General features: G+C 34.5%; 1 protein-coding gene across 3 annotated transcripts in view; it reads left to right on the top strand.

Moving 5' to 3' along the window:
* Sap47 (Synapse-associated protein 47kD) overlaps positions 1 to 19,761 on the top strand; it is a 99,366-nt gene that overhangs the window by 19,263 nt on the left and 60,342 nt on the right. For all 3 annotated transcript variants that reach the window (XM_089105827.1, XM_089105826.1, XM_089105828.1), the window contains exons 3-4: positions 1,403 to 1,564; positions 12,231 to 12,301. In XM_089105827.1, the coding sequence (XP_088961953.1) occupies positions 1,403 to 1,564; positions 12,231 to 12,301 (233 nt within the window). The remainder of the gene's footprint in view (positions 1 to 1,402; positions 1,565 to 12,230; positions 12,302 to 19,761) is intronic.

Raw genomic sequence — 19,761 nt, 5'->3', positions numbered from 1 at the left:
TAAATATCGTATATGTATATTAAACTGACAATGCAAATTCATTTGTATTTTTTCAGTAAAGTGCAAATTATGTTTGTTTAATTAGTCAAAAAATATTTTCTATCTGGAAATCAACTATGCTGAACAAAATGGCTATCTAAAAATTTTGATTGGATGTGTTTGGGGAAATAGTGGGCGGAGAAGGGTTGTTAGTTCCCTTCCAATCACTTTCGAATATTAAAAAGCACAAAAACCACTCCAATTTCCAATTGAATTGGCCCTTTTCAAGAAAAAAAAATACATTGTGCCAACATCGTTGTTTACTTAGGCAGCGCAATATTGCGCTGCCTATGATTTCTGTTTTTTTTTTTTAAATAATGCGGGGAAATCCGGCGCCCGTTTTATAACAACGTCCCTTCCCCCATGAAAACCTCCTCCGTGTAAAGATCCTCCCACATAACCCCCTGTTTGCATTAGGAACCTCTGGAAGGCATACTTCAAATTGCCTTGTAGGTGGTTGGATTTATGTAATACAAAGTCTTCTTCCATGTCTCCTCCAATTTTTGCTTGCTTCTGCTTTAAACCATTTTGTCTAACTAGAATTGAAAATGGGAAGGAAAGGAAAAGTGAAAATAGGAACAACAGAAGCAAAGGCTTTGCCTAGCTGATCTACTAGTTTATTCCCAAGAATCTTTGCCTCTCTTGAAATCAAATGAAGAAATAACAAAGTACTTACTCCAGCTCTAGACGTTCAAAGCAATTTTCTGGAACAGCATCTAGCACCAAAAAGCATTTTAAAGTAAATCTAGCTATTTCTAACAACCAGACTCTAAAGGTTTTTGGAGGGAAAAGTGAGACACCAGGGTTTTTTCTTCGCTGAATGAAATGGTATATGTCATATGTACAATGCTGGCAAAAAGCTCAATACTTTTGGCTGTTAGATTTGGTCTACCCAGGAAACTGGGTAGGCCATTCCTCTAGCTAAGTTGGGTAGAAATTTCACTCTGCACGCGCATGTACTATAGAGATAGAATTGTGCATTTTGGTGTGATCTGCACCTTTTTAATTTTCATAGCTATTTTGGCTGAATGGGATGGAGAGGCCATGCTAGAATTTGCACCCTTTAACCCTGCATGGGGATAAGTTGATTAAACCGATGAACCAGCTAAAGATCTAAGAAGGGGGAGGGGAATCAAATATTTAGAGTGGGAAGGACAAAGATTGCTGCTTTAAGTAGGGCAACCTTTTAGTCCCAATGCTGTCTCCTTCCTTAAGAAGGGGTTCAGAGCTCAGCCAACAGCAAGCAATATCTGTTTTGTCCTAGCAAAATTGCTACCAATCTCAACTGTTTGGTGTGAGACTGGGTTCCAAACAACATAAAAAACAGCATGTATAATATTAAGATAGTTGAATTTTATTTCAGTGGTTTTGCTGTTGGAATGAACTTATTATCTGGTGTAAAAACTCAAGTTGGGTCATTTTCCAACTGGCTACCATTTGGTGCTAAGAAGATTGATGAAACCACAGAACTTCCTGCATCGCCACACAACTCACCAGTTAAGGAAGAAGAAGAGAAACTTGAGAGGTACGCAGATTTTTTTATTATATCACCTTGTGTACTGTTCTGAAGGTGGATCTTGTTTTTTTTTTTTTTTTTTTTTTTTTTTTTTTTTTTTACAACTTAGAGTTCTCCCTAAAGAGATCTATTTATTTAGATACAATTGGTTATTTTTTGGGCTTTGGACAGTATATCCTAATAAAGATGCTAGGTTTTTACCTACAATTTTCTCTATACGCTGGTAGCGTATTGAGTATATATGCTTTGGGAGGGGGGGGGGGATGGGTAGATGGGTGATAAGTACCTTTTAATATATTGATGTTCATTAAAATATATTTAAAATCTATCTGGCAAGCTTCAACGGCAAATTTGAAATCTGTCTTTTAATTAAGAGTGAAAAAATTCAAATATTGCTTCAAATCAGAAAAGAGGGAAATGAAGCTTACTTTTTGATACGGAAGCTTACTCTTTTTAAAGATAAATATTTTTAATATTAATCTTTTTAAAGTGTACTTTTAGGACTTGTATTAGAGTAATTCAAGCTTCTTTTTTCAAGCTCTTTGAAAGTATCAAATTCTTAGATTGAATGATTGACAAAAGCTGCAATTTCTCTACTAGATTATATATATATAATCTAGTAGAGGTAAAATTAGTAAATTAGGTCAATTAGTAAAATTAGTAAATTTTACTAATTGCTCGCTCATAGAGACGAAATTTAAGCACAGAACTCTTCTGCTTTTCATATGATAGTACGGTTGAATTTTAGTTTTTAAGGCCCTTGGTAAGCAAAATGACGGCCTCCTTAGTACGGCCCTTGGTAAGCAAAATTATGAGGCTAAACACCCTCTGACTTGCTTGCATTAGTCTTACATATTTGTTTGTGATATTAAGCTCTGTATATTGCGCTAGCGTATCAGTACTGTAAACATAATTTAGTAACATAAAAAGAGGGATCCTTCACTATTAATTAGATTTTATTAACAAATTAGTCCTTTTGCCTTTCAAAAGAAGTTGATTTGTCCTTACAAAAAGAGTGCATACAAGACAAAGTTTCAAGCGTAGACAAATTTCAATTGCGGGGTCGACGATGATTTTTAGGTGTATACAGCCAAGATTATAGACTCATAGACTCATTTATTTATAAACAACTATCGTAGCCGTGGCCGAAGCCCCGACTAAATGGCGCTGTTTAGTACATTACATAAAACTGGTCACTGGCGGTTTAAATAACTGACAAAAAAAGGCACGAAAGAATTGCTGTGACGGGTTGTTCGACACTTTGGCGGCACTAGTTGGTTTTTATGGCGGGTGTTGGCGGTGATAGGTGCAGGTGGGGGAAGCAACGAACGGTGTTTCTGGGACGAAAGAAGGGACTGCCCAAAATTGCACATTAACTGTAAGCGCCTATCACGCAAAGTTGGCAGTCGTAAGGTACTAAGGGCAGCCTCATAAGAGTTGTATTTCGGGCCTAGTATCACTTTCACTGCCCGTTTTTGAATGGCTTCCAGATCTTCACTTAGGTGTTCAATATTATGAGCTTGAGGGCCCCACACAGGACACGCATATTCAAGGATTGGGCGCACATACGTGACGTAAACCGTCTTCAGCTGACTTTGTGAGAAACCCAGTCGGCGCAAGGAAATTAGCGACTGTAATGCGTAACTACCTTTTTTCACCAGACCGGCGATGTGCGCGCTAAATGAACAGTCGTCACTGAAAGTAACCCCGAGAATCACTGAGGTTGAGGTAGTAGGGTACCAAGGAACCGGGCATGAGAGGTCACGCTTAAGCGGATTAAACCTCATGACTTTTGTTTTATTCATATTAAGCTGGAGGTCGTTAATGCTACACGCCTCGAGAAAGGAGTTCCTGATCTCACTGCTGAACTGGGGATACACGTCTGTGTATCCCGGCGGGTATTATTTTTTTTGTGGGGGGGGGGGGTAAGTACGAAAAAGAACTATTTAGACCAATCTCTTCAAATAATTCCTGGCAGTCACCTTTGACAAATTTATATATATACATATATATATATATATATATATATATATATATATATATATATATATATATATATATATATATATGTCAAGATTGTTAGGGGGATGTTTTTTTTGTGTGTGTGTGTGGGGGGGGGTTAATACAAAAAAAACTATTTAGACCAATCTCTTCAAATAATTCCTGGCAGTCACCTTTGACAAATTTTTTGGTAAATATATATATATGCCAAGATTGTTAGGGGGGTATTTCCCTTATATATTTCTTTTTTTTGTAAATGTATATATATACGTACTTTGAAGCTGAGAAAGCCATGCATATACACAACTTTGTAACAAAATTGAAATACAATTACTCATGATAAAAATAAATTTTATAAAGTTATATTATCAATAGCATTTATTTCGATCAAAGACAAGGATGACAATGTTTGTGCCAAGTTGACAGATTGTCAAAATTTGATTTTCTGGCTGTTAGTTTTAAACTGGGTTGTGGTTCCACGCCCAATAACCTGTTACTTGCTCAATCAGGTGCGTTGCTTCATACCATACTCTGGGAAATACTGCCATGATAAACAACAGTGTCAGTTGTGATTTCGACCGGACCGTCAAATTTCATGCCATATTGGAGTTTATCCTTGTATTTTTAGAATATGTTTGGCGATGCGTCTTTGTTCACTATCTACTACCCTCATCTGTTGGGGACAGGATGTGTCTTTAATTGGATGTACTGTTGATATTACTTTATTGAGTCATTATGTTGAGTACTTCATTTTTGGTTTCTGATACTTTTGTTATCAGATTCGAAGTCGATGCTAATTTTAAAGGTTCCTGAATAATTATAAAAGCATTTGGTTCAATAATACGACCGTGTGGTATCTGTCGTCATTTAGGTTAAAAATTTTAGCCCTCCCACATGTTCTCCATCCTTCCCTTCTTTTTTTCTACATTTTAAAATTTTCGTTTTAAATTTAAATATTTTGTTAATAATTTTGTTTTTTTAATTTTAACCCTCCCACGTGTTCTCCATCCTTTCCTTCTTTTTAACATTTAAAAATTTGCGTTTTTAAATTTAAATTTTTTGTTTTGTTTTAGCCCTCCCACATGTTCTCCATCCTTCCCTTCCTTTCTTTACATTTTAAAATTGTCGTTTTTAAATTTAAATATTTTTTTAATTAAATTTTTTAAATTTTATCCCTCCCACATGTTCTCCATCCTTCCCTTCTTTTTTTTACATTTTAAAATTTTCGTTTTTAAATTTAAATATTTTTTTAATTAATTTTTTTTTAATTTTAGCCATCCCACGTGTTCTCCATCCTTCCCTTCTTTTTTTTACATTTTAAAATTTGCGTTTTTAAATTAAAATTTTTTTTTTTTTAATTTTAGCCCTCCCACATGTTCTCCATCCTTCCGTTCTTTTTTTTACATTTTAAAATTTGCGTTTTTTCTTCAATTCCCATTTGCTATTTCGAATATTATTAATTAGTACTTGGTTTTAGTAAAACTGAATTAGTTTCAAGATTAACAATTAAAGAACAATTGGAATTAGCTATGATTAAAACGGATAATTTTTGTCATAATTTTGAAAATAATCCCTCTATTCATAAGCCTTTCCCTTTTTCCAGAATTTAAATAATATTTGAGGTTTAAATTTTTGACTCGTTTTATTAATTTTTTAAGCGTATAGCAAATCGTTGCTTAGTTTCATTTATTGAAGTATTTTTGCAATTTTGTTTGTGTATTTTATATACTCCTCTATCTTGAGGGAAATCAATAAACAAATAATTTATGTTAATCTTTTAGACTACATATTATATTACATGTGTTATATACATATATTATGTATATTATACATACATGTATATATTACATACACATTATGTTAATACTCGTTTGTAACATATTATATTGAGACTCGTATTTATTGGGACAGACACGTAATCATGAACTTATTTCGTGGGGAGGGCACAATCACACTTATTTTCGTTGGGATTTAGGCATAACTACAGTATATAAATTTTAAGAAACCTCAGAAAAAGCACCAAAAATCTCAAGTTTTTGGAGGAAATAGGGTTGTGTCCAAGACACGGTCATCTTTTCTTCTCTAACTTGAGGTAACTCAAGTAACTTCAAGCTGCAACTGAAAAAATTTGTATACATTTAAAATAATGTCGTTTTAGTTTGAACCAAGGGAGTCGATTTAGAGTTTATTATTATAAAACTTTCTGTGCCATGAAGTTTCTAATTATATGGAGGGATATACAGAAGGTTTTTTTTGTTAAGTTGGTAACTGATAATCTATGATGACGTCTGCAATAGAGACAATGATTTTCGATATCGCAGTCGACAAAGTTGTTTTGATGTCATCATTGTCATCAGTGGCGTCATCATCAGTGATGTTATCAGCTGCTATTATCATCGTCTTTATTAGATACGTGTTTAGAACCTGTGGTAATATTGTGCTAGTAGCTCAATTTTTTTTGCATCTCATTGAACTCCTAAAACAGCTGCTTGTCTCTCATTTCCTGCGTCGTTGATATTTTTTCATTTTTCTTGAATTTTGAGCATTCAAGAAAAAAACTTCCTGTCAGATGGTGGTCGTTGGGTTCAATTTAGTAGATCGTGACCCTCTGTGGCTTATAGTTCCACTACTTGAAGAGGATCATGGAGTGTAGTCCCATCTGCCTCTGTTGAGACAGGCTCGCCACTCAGTGGCGGATCCAGGGGAGGGACGAGGGGGGGCACATTTTTTACACCCGCGGGTGTAACTCAGTAGATCATTGGGTTCAACTCAGTAGATCGTGACCCTCTGTGGCTTATAGTCCAAAGGACTGGCCTTCAATTGAATCATAAGACATGATTTCCTTTACCAGCTGAGGTAGTACAAACAAAACACTTGAGGAGAATCGATTGACTGAAGTAGTATTACTTTGGGTCAAACACCAGGCTCTTATAGTTGACTGCTCAACTGCCACTCTCTTGGAAAATGGCTATTTGAACTGCCCGATGGTTCGAATGCCAGCAGAATCTCCTGAAAAAAAATCGCAGTTGACTTCTGCCCTCCAGTCAACAAATGGAAGTGACCGCAGGAGAGCCCTTGGTTTAGATATGTGGTTAGCCTCGACTGTTTTTTACCCTGCTGAACGTCCTCCCAGACAATACCCGCTTTCTGGCTCAAGACCGTAAAATCTGGAGGCAACGAGTATCATCCATCTCTGCGCTGGCCAGCCGGCAAATGACAAGTATGTAAAGAAAAAAACATACAAAGTTTGGGCTCATAACTTTCACTGGGTTTACTTCTCTTTTGCAGTATTATTTTTACTATGAGCAGTCCCATGGCTGTTTTTAAGTAAAGTTCTCTATTTGGATCAGATATGGGATTTGCCTAATCCCCTGATTTCCAACGTGGGGCACGGTAATATTTTGGCGGGTCATGGGATGGACGTGCACCCTTCGACTGACAATAGTCTAGAGCCTTAATTTCAAAAGAAACATTTTTCATGTAAAGTCACATTCGCATACATTTACATAGCAAAACAAGGCGTTGCATACAGACAAAAATTTTCATCTGCATAAAATACCGCTAGAGGACAACTCGAAAAAAGATGCCAAGCCAATGGTCTTTTAAACTTCCTTCAGGTAAATACGCCTAAAATTTTGGGTAGTCGCAAGGGATTTCAGAAATGCCTAGGTGGGAACCAGTGACCTAATCTCTTCGGGGGAGCCTGATCCGGGTTGCAGCGGTAGCTACCAACCTAGTAAGAGACGATCACGTCCAATGTTAAGAAATATAAAAACCCATAACTCCTAAAAAAAGAAGTCAGATCAAAACATAAAGATATAAGGCACTTCAAAAGTATATTTTTAGCTTAGGTTCTGCTGATAAAGGTCATTGACCATATAAATAAAGTATCCAGTTGTTAAGTTTGCTTCTGTCTTTAGTTTGTTCAACTTCCTAGGCAATCCTCATTTCAGAAATGATGTTTATTCAGGTAAGCGTATAAAGAAGGCATTCATACCCCTCTCCCCTCACCAGAAAAATAATATTGTTTTAGTTCCAGCTGTTAAATTTTCTTCTGTTTTTAGTTTGTTAAACTGTCTTGGAAATTCTCATTTTAGAAATGAAGTTTATTCAGGCTAGCTTTGAAAGAAGGTTTTCATATACCTCCCCCCTCACCAGAAAAATAATAATTTTTGTTATTCCAAGAAAACAGACATAAACACAAATAACAGGTAGAACAATAGGGATTTTTTTTGTAAGACAGTGGAACTAAAACTTCAAATGAATATTTCGTCCCTATATCCAAGGACCGTCCTCAGCACAGCAATTGAATATCTAAAAAATGGTACTTGTCCGTTAAACGGAACACATTCGAGAATTACGCTGCCTAAGATATGACAAAAAATCGGTTTGCCTCTCTGCAATCGGTTATAATTTTCTTATTTTGAGTGAGAAAAACTACGATGTAGCTATATTTTAATTAAACATTTAATATTTAGAGGTGGTTAGGGGTTGGGTTTGGTATTTAATATAATGCGTTCCGCGTGGCCTGCTTTCCATAATTACTTTCATAATATGATTTCAATAATTTTGTTTCTTTTGGTATATTTGATTAGGATTAACCTAACTTCACTCCTTGGAGGGTGTTCCGTTTTACAAACAAGTACCAAAAAACTTGCATTAAAATACCACTAGAAAACAGTTATTGACGTCTCTATTTACGTCTAGAAAACATGCGCGTATACAAGATAGCTCTGAGCTATCTTGACTCGATTGAGATTTATGCCATATTGCAGTATTCACGTCTCTTATACGTTTCAAGTCTAACATATTCAAGAAAAAAAAACAATGTTTCTGTCTACGATTGATTTTTAAGTTTCTACGGACGGTGTAAGATATTTTTAAGTGTTCTTATTGCTTTATTTTTGAAGTATCTGATGTGGTTTTATGAGTATCCAAAAAGTATTAGATTTATTGTACAGTAATTTAAATAAAATGCAAAGAGCGATAAATCATTTTTTAAATAGAAACATAGCCAAAAAACTCCGTAATTATTATTTTCCTATGGTTCCTTGTTTTTGCCGTTTTGGCTAATTGCGCATTATTTCAAAATACAAGTCTGTATTACTAGAAAATACTCATAGCTTTTTTGGGAAAGAGGCCATTGGGAACTACATTGCTGTTTTATGTCATGGACAATTTTTGTTTCTTTAATGAGAATTTAGAAATGACAAACGGTTGCATGCTAACTTATCACCTGTGACATTAATGGGAATATTTACTTTTCGTTTGTCAGTTTTTCTTAGCTTGACACTAGTTTATTATAATAAAAAATTAACAAAGACGATCAATAGTATTGACTTGAAAAACCAGGTCTTCGAATTTCTTACGTACTCTTGTCTTATTTTCACCTGCAGTAAGATTGGATTCTAATTGTTATGAAATGTCTGAAGAAGACAGTCAATTTAAATAAATATCTAAGAAGTGCAAAAAAGCAGGACACAAACGCATTACTAATAATTATTTACTTTTATTTATTATTTTATTTTATTTTTTAATATTTAAATTTTTTATTATATATTTTCATTTTTTATATATTTATTTTTCATTTATGAAAAACAAAAGCAGTGAAGAAAATCGTGCTTGGAGACTGGTTCAAAACTGCCTGTCGCAAGGCCTTCTACCTCATGAGGTGTTTGCAGATGTTGCCCTTTTTATTGCAGATACGCCATTTTGACATGTGAATAAAGTCGTGCATAGAGACTATGGCTCAAAAACCATCTGCCATAAGGCCTTCTAACCTCAAGAGATATAAGCAGATATTGTCATTTTTATTGCAGATACGTCATTTTGATATGTGAAATAATCCGAGCCCGGAGGCTTTGGTTCGCAGCCTAAAACTGACACTGGTTCGAAATGTGTCAGATTCAGGTGGCTTTGTGCTGCAAAGAATTGTTAGTAGCAGTAGTATTTCTGTTATAGTATTATACCCATGGGGCTTCTATATCGAGAAGGGACCTCCCTCTTCCATATGTCTGAGTCTTACCGCAGTTTTGTTGATTTTCCCGCCGTTTTTCTTCAATCTTAGCAATGTTTGCCAAAGTGTCGTTTTCAGTTAATAAAGATTACCAGCCAATAAGTAAAATTGATGAACTTAACAAAGACAGTTGGATATGTTAATCAGTAAAATCGATGAACTTAACAAAGATAGTTGGATATGCTTCATTCGCTACAGAATGCAACTACCTTACCTCAATATGGCTTTGACTGGAACAGAACCGCTACTTTTCAGGAAAGCCATTTGAAACTTCTAGCCCGCTAGTCTAAGACGTAGGAGAGAAAAGAAAATTATGTTTGGGAGACAAGTATCCCAAGTACCCAAATTCGCTCCAAAATTGGTTTAACACAAAATATCGACCATATTAACCACTAATTTGTAGGGCCGTATCCAGGATTTTTTTCGGAAGGGTGTTTTGCACAAGGATATTTTTTTGGGGGGGGGGGGGGCTACACAAAAAAACGCGTAAAAACTTGTGTTGATATCGATTTTTGTTATGTTTTTACGAGTCAGACAAACATTCCCGGGAGGCCTAACTCCCCTCCTTCCCTGGATACGGCCTTGCTAATTTGTTTTTACTGTTTTTGGCTTCGCTAGTTTTCAGCTAGATTTTGATAGGAGTTATGTTTCACTTCTATAGCTGAATTTGACACCGCATGGCGACCGTAAAGGTCCTTAAGGAAGAATATTCAGCTCACTTTCGTTTTGGGTCAGACTTAAAAGATTTTTTTCTCAGGGCACTCAAATCGTGTTTAAAATCAATACGAGCTTCATGTATATGTGCTGGAGAAAGAAGCACTGTTTGCAGCAGAGTTGCCAACTACCGACGTCTAAAAAGAGTGCAAATCTAGGCCAAAAAAGAGTGAATTTTGCTATAAAAAAAAAGCACAAGTCAAAAATTTCCGCATCCCCTCTTCTGCGCCCACTATGAGATAAAAAAGAGTGCGTTTCACACGAAAAAACTTCAAGTTGGCAACACTGTTCCTCGGGTTAAATGTACTTTTGACGAGTATGCCAACAACTGACGTTTAAAGCGAATGAAAATTGACACCCAAAAAGAGTAATTTTGACTCTTTTGCATCCCCTCTGAGATAAAAAAAAAGAGTGGATTTCACCTGAAAACTGGTTCACCCAAAAACATGCAAGTTGGCAACGTTGGTTTGTAGCCTGTTCTTCCTTAGATAAGTATTCAGAGGAGCTTTGGAGTGGCTTGTGCCCTTTCTAATAGTCAAAAGTGATTGAAAGGCAACTACCACCCCTTCCACGCCCACCATTTCCCCAGACACATCCAATCAAAGTTTTGAGATAGCCATTTTTTTTAGCGTAGTTGATTTCCACATAGAAATGACGTTTTGAGGAGGACAGTCCCTCAAAGCCTTTAGGGCAAGGGCTGTAAGTTATGCCCTGGGGGCATATAAGGTTTTTATAGAAGTCGTTGTCGTAGAAACTTCAAAAAAGGCTCATTCGATCGGAAATTCAAAGGGCTAGTGCCCTTTATAATAATCAAAAGTGATTGGAGGGCAGCTAACTCCCCTCTCACGCCCACCTTTTCCCCATACACATCCAATCAAAATCATGAGATACCCATTTTATTCAACGTAGTTTTAAGTTCCAGAAATCAGGTCTTTGAAGATGACGTCCCCCCACAGCTCTTAGGGCAAGGGTTGTAAGTTATGTCGTGGGAACATATAAGAACGATGTTGGCACAATGTATTATTTTTTTTTTCGTTTCCCAAAACGAACAGAAATTACAATAAATAACAGAGTCAAACTCAAAACGAGCAGAAATTAAGGTAAGTTGGGTTCAAAACCCCTATGCCTTGCCAAGGCCAGAACATAATTTGCACTTTACTGAAAAAAATACAAATGAATGTGCATTGTGAGTTTAATATACATATACTGATTTTTAGCAATCAAAATGTTAATATTATTTGATTTATTAAAGTTATAAAAGTAAGAACATGTATCTGCCCATGTTATTTTCCGCTCGTTTTGAGTTTGACTCGGTTATTTATTGTAATTTTTGTTCGTTTTGGGTTTCATTTATTTATCATTGCTGATTTGCGGTAGTTTTACGCTTCGTAGATTATTTGATTTTATTTTTGCTCATTTTTTGTTCAATGGAGTTCTTTGCTTTTCTTTGAAAAACTTAGTTTGTGGAAAAAGTTTTTTTTAATTAATGCTAAGGAGTCCGAATGTGGAATTATAACTTACTGACTCTTCAGTTCTTATTTCTAAGCCATAGTTTTTCATTGAGGGATCTTTCAGATCAATCTAAAGGTACTCTCCCTCCCCCCACCCTAAAACTAAGATTATTCTTCTTATTTTTTATATTTTTTTCAAAAAAAAAATCTTAACTCTTCCTCTCTTAAATAAGCTCCTCTGCACAGACTACCAACCGTGGGGGGGGGGCTGTTCAAAGTTTGTTTTTTTTTGTAGGAGGAGGGTAATGCCTCAAGTACGGAACATTATAAAGTCTGAATATCCCAGTTTGTGTGAATTTTCTGGTATTTTTCACTTTTCGCAATTCTGTTTTTTAGTCTTGTTTTCAGGGAGGGGGCAATTTTTTATTATTTTTTCTATATATTGTTATGAACACACTTGCCAACTATTATTATGGCCTGTTATACATTTCAGCCCTGATTCGCAGAAGAACCTACTTGAAGACGGCAATGGCGAAAAAACCACAGCACAGGCCATTCGGGCTGGTAAGTCTTTTAATAAAGACTTTGAAATCTATGTCGTTAGTCAGACCATAGAGGCTACTAAAACCCAAAGTCCCTTTTTTTCTTTTTTTTTTACCGTAAAGCCCTTCGTCAGAGAGTTGTGAAAAAAAAGAAAAAAAAATTAAATGTTGTCGATCAAGGTTTTCAACTAGTTTTTCAAGTAGTCTAGTGTTATAGTCGTTATGACAATGCTGAAAAGGGTGTATCTAGTGAAACGGTAAAAACACGTAGCGGAAGTTCTTTTTCCGTGCCAGTGGTCTCTTCAGCGGTGAAGGACCCTACAGAGTACAGGCTATATGTGGTTCGTGGGGCTTATCGCCACATTTTGTTTTGTGGCAGAATATTGCTTGAAATTATAAAAATTTATCTGTTAATATTTAATAAAACAAGTCTATAATCTATACGAATAGAATTTAAACCAATAAAATGTTGCTTTTTATGCCATTTTCAGACGAAAATAGACAATGACATAAATTCACCTGCTTAATTAATAACTTTGACGGTACCAGTATACTTCATCAGTGATATATTAGCCATTTCGCTAGGATGAAATTGCTATCTTTCATTTAGCAGCATAATTTCTTCTTCGTGAAGATCCTTATTTATTTAAAACGATTTGTTAACTTGTCGCTGACTAACACCCTTGTTCTAATTAGAATTTTAAAGCTCTGAGAAGAGCTTTAAAGAGGGTAAAACGAACGGAGTTGATACATCGCAAGGTCCGGTAAATATGGTGGTTGTGATGACACATTCTAGCTGAGCCAGAGTTGCCAAATGGGGTGCATTTCGCCGTTTTTGCGCAAGAAAATTTTACTTTCGGTGAATTTAAATTGTACTTTTGGTGAAGCTGATTTAATTCCTGTTAATTAAAAACTTGTGGAATTACCCGATGAATTTAATGCGATAATTTTAGACACATACGCAGTAGTGCTGCTTTTGGAGGGGGGCTGTATCCTCCCTAGTTTTTGAAAAATACGTTTTTTTGGCTATTTTTATAGAAAAATGTTTTTTTTTATTTTCATTGAGAATTTTTAAAAGACAATTTTACTCTCCCTAAATGTTGAAAAATACATTTTGACCCCCCCCCCCCCCCACTCATTTCCGTGAATTCACGCCACTGCTCAGATGGTTATGCATAACAGAGTCGCATTTGCTGCTTTGTGCGCTACCCTTATTTTTGTTAAAAGAAAGAAGCATTACGAAGATAGGGAGAATCTACTCAAACGTGCAATTTTTGTGATTTCAATTTGGCTAAGTAGGTCGTCCACACTGTTTCTTCTGAAGTCCACAAGAATATGAACTTGTTTCCGGTTGGTCAATTATTTTTACCAGACCATTTTGCATTCTAAGGCTAAGCAGCATCTAATAACATTAAACAAATAGATACATATATAAATAACGGGTAATTTTTTTAATTAAGACAGAAAATACGCTAATAGTTCAGTTTCAGATCAGGAAGTTTTTATCAGTGAAAAAAAATAGGATAAAAGAATAACTAAACTAGGCAGCTATAACATACAAGAAAATAACATAGGTAACATACGTAAAATAACAAAAGGTAAAAAATGCTATACAACAAAACACAGAAAGAAATCACATCTGAAACCGTTTAGTGATATAAATTGCAGAATGGCAATATGAAACACCTTTGATCTGTGTCTTTATTACTATTATTGGACAGGCTTCGGGTGTAGCTGAAGCCTAAGATAAGCCTATATAACAGTTAGCATGCCTTACTCACTGTTAATCACTGTTAAATTTTTTTAGGGGGGGGGGGGGTTAATTAAGCCTGTATAATGGTTATCATGCCTTAATCACTGTTTATCACTGTTCAGTTTTTTTTTAGTTTTTTTAAAATAAGCCTATATATAATAGTTATCATGCCTTAATCGTTATTTTTTTTTTTTATTATTCCTAGAAAGCTTTTCTATAGGAAGCTGCTAGTTGGTACTTTGTTCGGTTTTCGCTTCTTCCAAGAACGAAAAATAGTGCAACATGATGTAAAACGACACAAGTCAGCATATTTTAGCTGAACAAACTTTGGATATTTATTCCAGAACAAAATATGGATTTTTATTCCAAAACAAAATATGAATGTTTATTTCAGAACAAAAATATGGATTTTTATTCCAAAACATATATATGAATGATTTATTTCAGAACAAAAATGGGAATTTTTATTCCAAAACAAAAATACGAATGATTTATTTTAAAACAAAAATATCGATTTTTATTCCAAAACAAAAATATGAATCTTTTATTTCAGAACAAAATGTGGATTTTTATTCCAAAACAAACATATGACTATCTTATTTCAGAACAAAAATGTTGATTTTTATTCCAAAACAAATATATGGATGATTTATTTCAGAATAAAGATATGAATATTTTGTTTAGAACTAGAATGTGGATTTTTATTTCAGAACAAACATATGGTTATTTTATTTCAGAACAAAATGTGAATATCTCGTTCTGGGAACTTATTTACAGAACAAAATTTTGCATCTAAAATGGGTTAATTTATACTGACGGTGCTATTGTTTTAATATGTGGGACAATTGATGGAAAACGAATAAAATGGTATATCTTTTTCTCTGCATAATAAATGCATTTTATAAACCTAATAAACATGGAGTTTTTCATGGTACTTGTATGATAAACGCGCTACCTAATGTTCTTCTAATATGTTTCTGTAACGCTCAATCCTAATAAAATATACCAAAGTAAGATAAAAATATAATTTTGCAAAAGATTTGGGCTATATATTTGCACGGTGGCGGGGGGGGGAAAAGTACAGCGGGTCTGCATGCCTAATGTGTTAAGTACAATCATTCTGCATATTGTGTAGTAAGCATTTTTTTCCAACTTCACAATTTCCAAATACTTACCCCCCCCCCCCCCAACAAGTACCTATCAATTCGAAAAGCATATCCAGAAATCCTAAGAGAAAGGAACTTCCGTCCCGTTTCAGCTTGTGATGCTTTTTAATTTGGTATTTAAAGGGTATTATTTAAAGATTTTTTATTTTTCCAGCTAGTCGTCACTGTTATATAATCTAATTAGTTCTTTTATTTCTAGTTCGCGCTTTAGAACTTTTTAATTGTTGTAGCTTAAGAGAACTTTTTTTTTATTACTTCCACTTTTTTATAAAAAAAAAAATTATTTGCAACTACTGTAGTTTCGGTTTCGTCTTGCTATTTCTTGTCTTAATTAAATTGATCGGGTGCAGAGACGCCATTCCTTTTTCTTTGATTAGGGGGAGGGAGAGGGGCAAGGGGAATTAATTTTCCTGTTGGAGGGGCAAGACCATAAAAATTAGTTTCTGTGTTCACTGCAGCTCCCTCTCTCTTTGCTCACAAGTATGATTTCAGCTTGTTGAGGTGGTAATTTGTTATGGCATTGAGACCGTTCAAAATCGTCCTCAGCTTAAGCAGGAAACAACGCAACATCTTAAACAGGGGTACACTCGGCGGAAATTCTAGGGGAGTGTCGGGCGTCTTTTTCCTGGGGGAGGGGTCCTTTGGAGCGATCTTAGATGAAATCCTCCTCCCCAGCCATATTGTGTTAGGGTATGAATAGGGTATATAATATAATGTTTTAGGGTATAAATAGGGTATAAAAGGTATAAATAGTAAAGAAAATTTGTATCATATGCTGTCAGGGCCGGATTTTTTCAGGAAAGCTATTACACTTTTTTCAGGGGGGGGAGGGGGTACAAAAAAACTTTAAAACATGCATCAAAAATTTCTTTACATTCATTTGTGTTACGTTTTTACGAGTTGAACAAACATTTAGGGGGGGGTCAAACCCCTCCCCTGGATATGGCCTAGTATGCTGCTGCCTGAAATGAGACTATCGCTAAATACTTATTCTTGTTCAGTCATATGAGCTTTCCCCCCCCTTGAAAGTTCAAGTGGTCAAATTCCATTTATTTCCTTTTGATTGATGTTCTTTGAAATTTCAAGTAATGTGGGAAAGAATTGTATTTTTATGCTAACAAGCTATGTGGTAAAAAAAAAACAGAGGTAGCAGAAAATATTCTGCAAATAAATACAGGAGGTCATGTTTACCCAACAACCTCCTGATAGAACAAATTGAAAAGAAATTACTATTTAGCAAAATTAGCCACAGCAAAGATGTTTTTTGGCTATTTACTTTATAGTTTATACAAATATATGGAAGGTTTCCGTTAGTTTGAATTTGTAATTGGATGCTGGTTTAGATAATTGAACTTGAATGAAGTTTACAGGGCATTTAGACATAACTGGGTAAACCTCGATTAAGACAAATCATATTTAAGGTTCGGTTGTATCGATATGTGACACTTAAGAATAGGCAAACAGTTTCGTTTCTCTGATTAGCTTAAACTTACAGGGCATGTAGACAGAGCCAGGATGACATTAGCAAAGAAAAAAACTATTGAAAGCAGTTTATTGTTTTGATTCGTAACGCCCGATAAAGGCCTAAATTAATTTTATGTTCCATTGGCTTGCACGTCACTGGGTATATACACTCGGCATTACGAACCAAGCACACAAAATGTTTTCTAAAAAAAAACTGGGTTGTGTTGATTCATGACGCGCAAAATTGGTTAGAGATTGTTTTTCACTGATCTGCATGGAACATTGACGGTAAATAGACTGGGCCACGGACCACGGCCACGGACACCCTAACAAGACCAACAAATATAGGAAGAAAAATTTAGTTGCTTACACACCCGAACCAAACTTGGTTTGATTGAGTGTTAAGTCTATCACCCAACTTGTTGAAAGGGTAATTTTACACAACCCACCAACATGAAGTTGGGTTGTGTTTTTTTTTAGCCAAGTTAACCACACAACTCGTATAAAGGTTTGTTTTACACCACGAACCAAAATGAGGTTGGGCTGGGTGAATTTTGGTTAGCTTAACCGCCCTGCATGAAGAAATCTTGATTTTCCGCAAAAAATCAAAGGGTTTGGGTTTATTCGATAAACCCAACAATTTGGGTTTAGTCGGTTTAAACTGAAAACCCAACTTGCCAAAATAGGTTGAGTTGGGTTTATTTGGGTTAAATTAACTACATAACTCGGTATAAAGTTTTTTTTTTAAACAACCAACCATAGTGAGCTTGGGTTAACATCTATTAGAAGAAATTCTAATTTCTTATTTTTAATAGATATTTAATAGATGAAATTTAATAGATATTTAATAGATTAGATTATTTAATCGATTATTTAATATTAATTTTTTTAATTAATTTTTATTACATTAATGTTTTTTTATAATTTTATTATAATTATATTAATATTAATTTAATAATAGATATTTAATAGATTAGATATTTAATAGATGTTTAATAGATAGAAATTTAATAGATGGATAATATTAGAATATTAGATTAGAATATTAGAAATATTACAGGTTGGGTTTACCAATGGATCCATAAGAAGGTTAGCTTAACCGCCCTGCATGAAGAAATCTTGATTTTCCGCAAAAAATCAAAGGGTTTGGGTTTATTCGATAAACCCAACAATTTGGGTTTACTCGGTTTAAACTGAAAACCCAACTCGCCAAATCAGGTTGAGTTGGGTTTATTTGAGTTAAATTAACTACATAACTCGGTATAAAGTTTTTTTTTTACACAACCAACCATAGTGAGTTTGGATTAACATCTATTAGAAGTGTTCTATTAGAAGAAATTCTAATTTCTTATTTTTAATAGATATTTAATAGATGAAGTTTAATAGATATTTAATAGATTAGATTATTTAATATTAATTTTGTTATATTAATTTTTTTAATTAATTTTTATTACATTAATTTTTTTTATAATTTCATTATGATTATATTAATATTAATTTAATAATAGATATTTAATAGATAGAAATTTAATAGATGGATAATATTAGAATATTAGATTAGAATATTAGAAATATTAGAGGTTGGGTTTACCAATGGATCCATAAGAAGGTTAGTTTAATAAAACGAACCAAAACGAAGTCAGGCTGGGTTTACTTCGGTTAAATTAACTATCCAAGCCGTAGAAAGAAAGAAACCTTCAAGTCAAAACTTTGAAGCTCTCGTCACTTTTTTGTGTTTTCCATGTTGCAAAAATTTCTCAATTTTAATTTGTCTCAACTTTTACTTTCTTGTCATTTTTTATTCTGAATTTGTTTTTAACTTTAGCAACTTTATTCAACTTTTTTAGTATTTTAATCCTGTTGAAAAAGTTATTTTAGACTAGTTTCTGTCTGGATTAGCTATTATATATCTAAAAGAAATGTCTGCTTCAAAAGTTTCATACAAAGAGAAATAGTAATACACTGCTGTCAACTTATTCAGTGTCAAGGCATCTGGTAAGGCATATACAGCTTTTTGTTTAATCCTATGCCTAATCGTTTCTTGGTAAGGAAATAAAGAATAAACCAGATGAATTAAACAGAAATGAGGGGTAAAATAAAGTAAATATTACAGGCATGAACCCGGTGAAAAAAAAGAAGATATATATACAATTTTTGGTTAGTTATGTTTCTACTTCAAAAGATTGTTTATTCTTAGTTATTATTGCTATTGTTTTTATCAGCATTGCCGTTTGAAGAAAGCATTTTTTTTTCGTTTTAATTTCTGGACAATGTTTATTCAAACCGTTCGTCGTAGCGGACTCAAAGGGCGACTTGGGACAATAGTAACCGAATATCTGGAAAAGAAATTTTTATGACAATTAATTCATCATAAGAATCTGCTTTTTTTGCTGATTCCAAATATATAAAATTCATTAAAGTTAATATTACCCATAAAAAGCAACGAGCCTAAGAAAATTTGCCTGGTTTTCGAAAACTGGGCAAAACGATCTCCTAAAGGTCAAGCGATCTTAGTGAAAATCCCATCATTAGAAGACCATTTTAAAGTACCCTATTGTAGAAGTTTCAACCTCATATATTCAAAAATGTGGAATTTTACTCTTTTTCCAGATGAAAGATCGTGGATGCGTTTATTTTTTTTTCGCAGAAATTTCATCTCGAACCAGTGGTTCTAGAAGGTCGGGAGGAGGCTCATTCGAATGGAAATTAAAATTTTTAGTTCCCCTTTTAAGTGACCAAAAAGATTGTGCCACGAGAAAGTGGCTTTTTCTGCCATTTTGTGGCACTAACGGCATCTTTTGCCGTTAGTGCCTCACAGATGACCAAGTTTCTATCGATTAAAAACTATGAGATATTCAATCGGTTTAAAAAGTTATATATTGAGCTTCCCAGTTGCAGAGGAAATAATGTTGCGCGGCGGCACATTCATTCCTGAAAAGTAACGTAGTGAAAACAAGATAAATGGTTAACGGTTGATTTGGCTAAGCTGATTCCCTTGATTTTTCGTGATTTCACTTGATTTTAAAGATATTACGCGTCAGCTATTATGAAGTAGGGGGCGAGTCAATGGGTGAGCGGGGATGTCCGAAAAAGCTCATT

This window comes from Artemia sp. Qi Xiang Cuo, chromosome 20, assembly GCF_049724085.1.
Source record: "Artemia sp. Qi Xiang Cuo chromosome 20, ASM4972408v1, whole genome shotgun sequence".
NCBI lineage: Eukaryota > Metazoa > Arthropoda > Branchiopoda > Anostraca > Artemiidae > Artemia > Artemia sp. Qi Xiang Cuo.
This window is presented reverse-complemented; position numbering and strand designations above follow the sequence as displayed.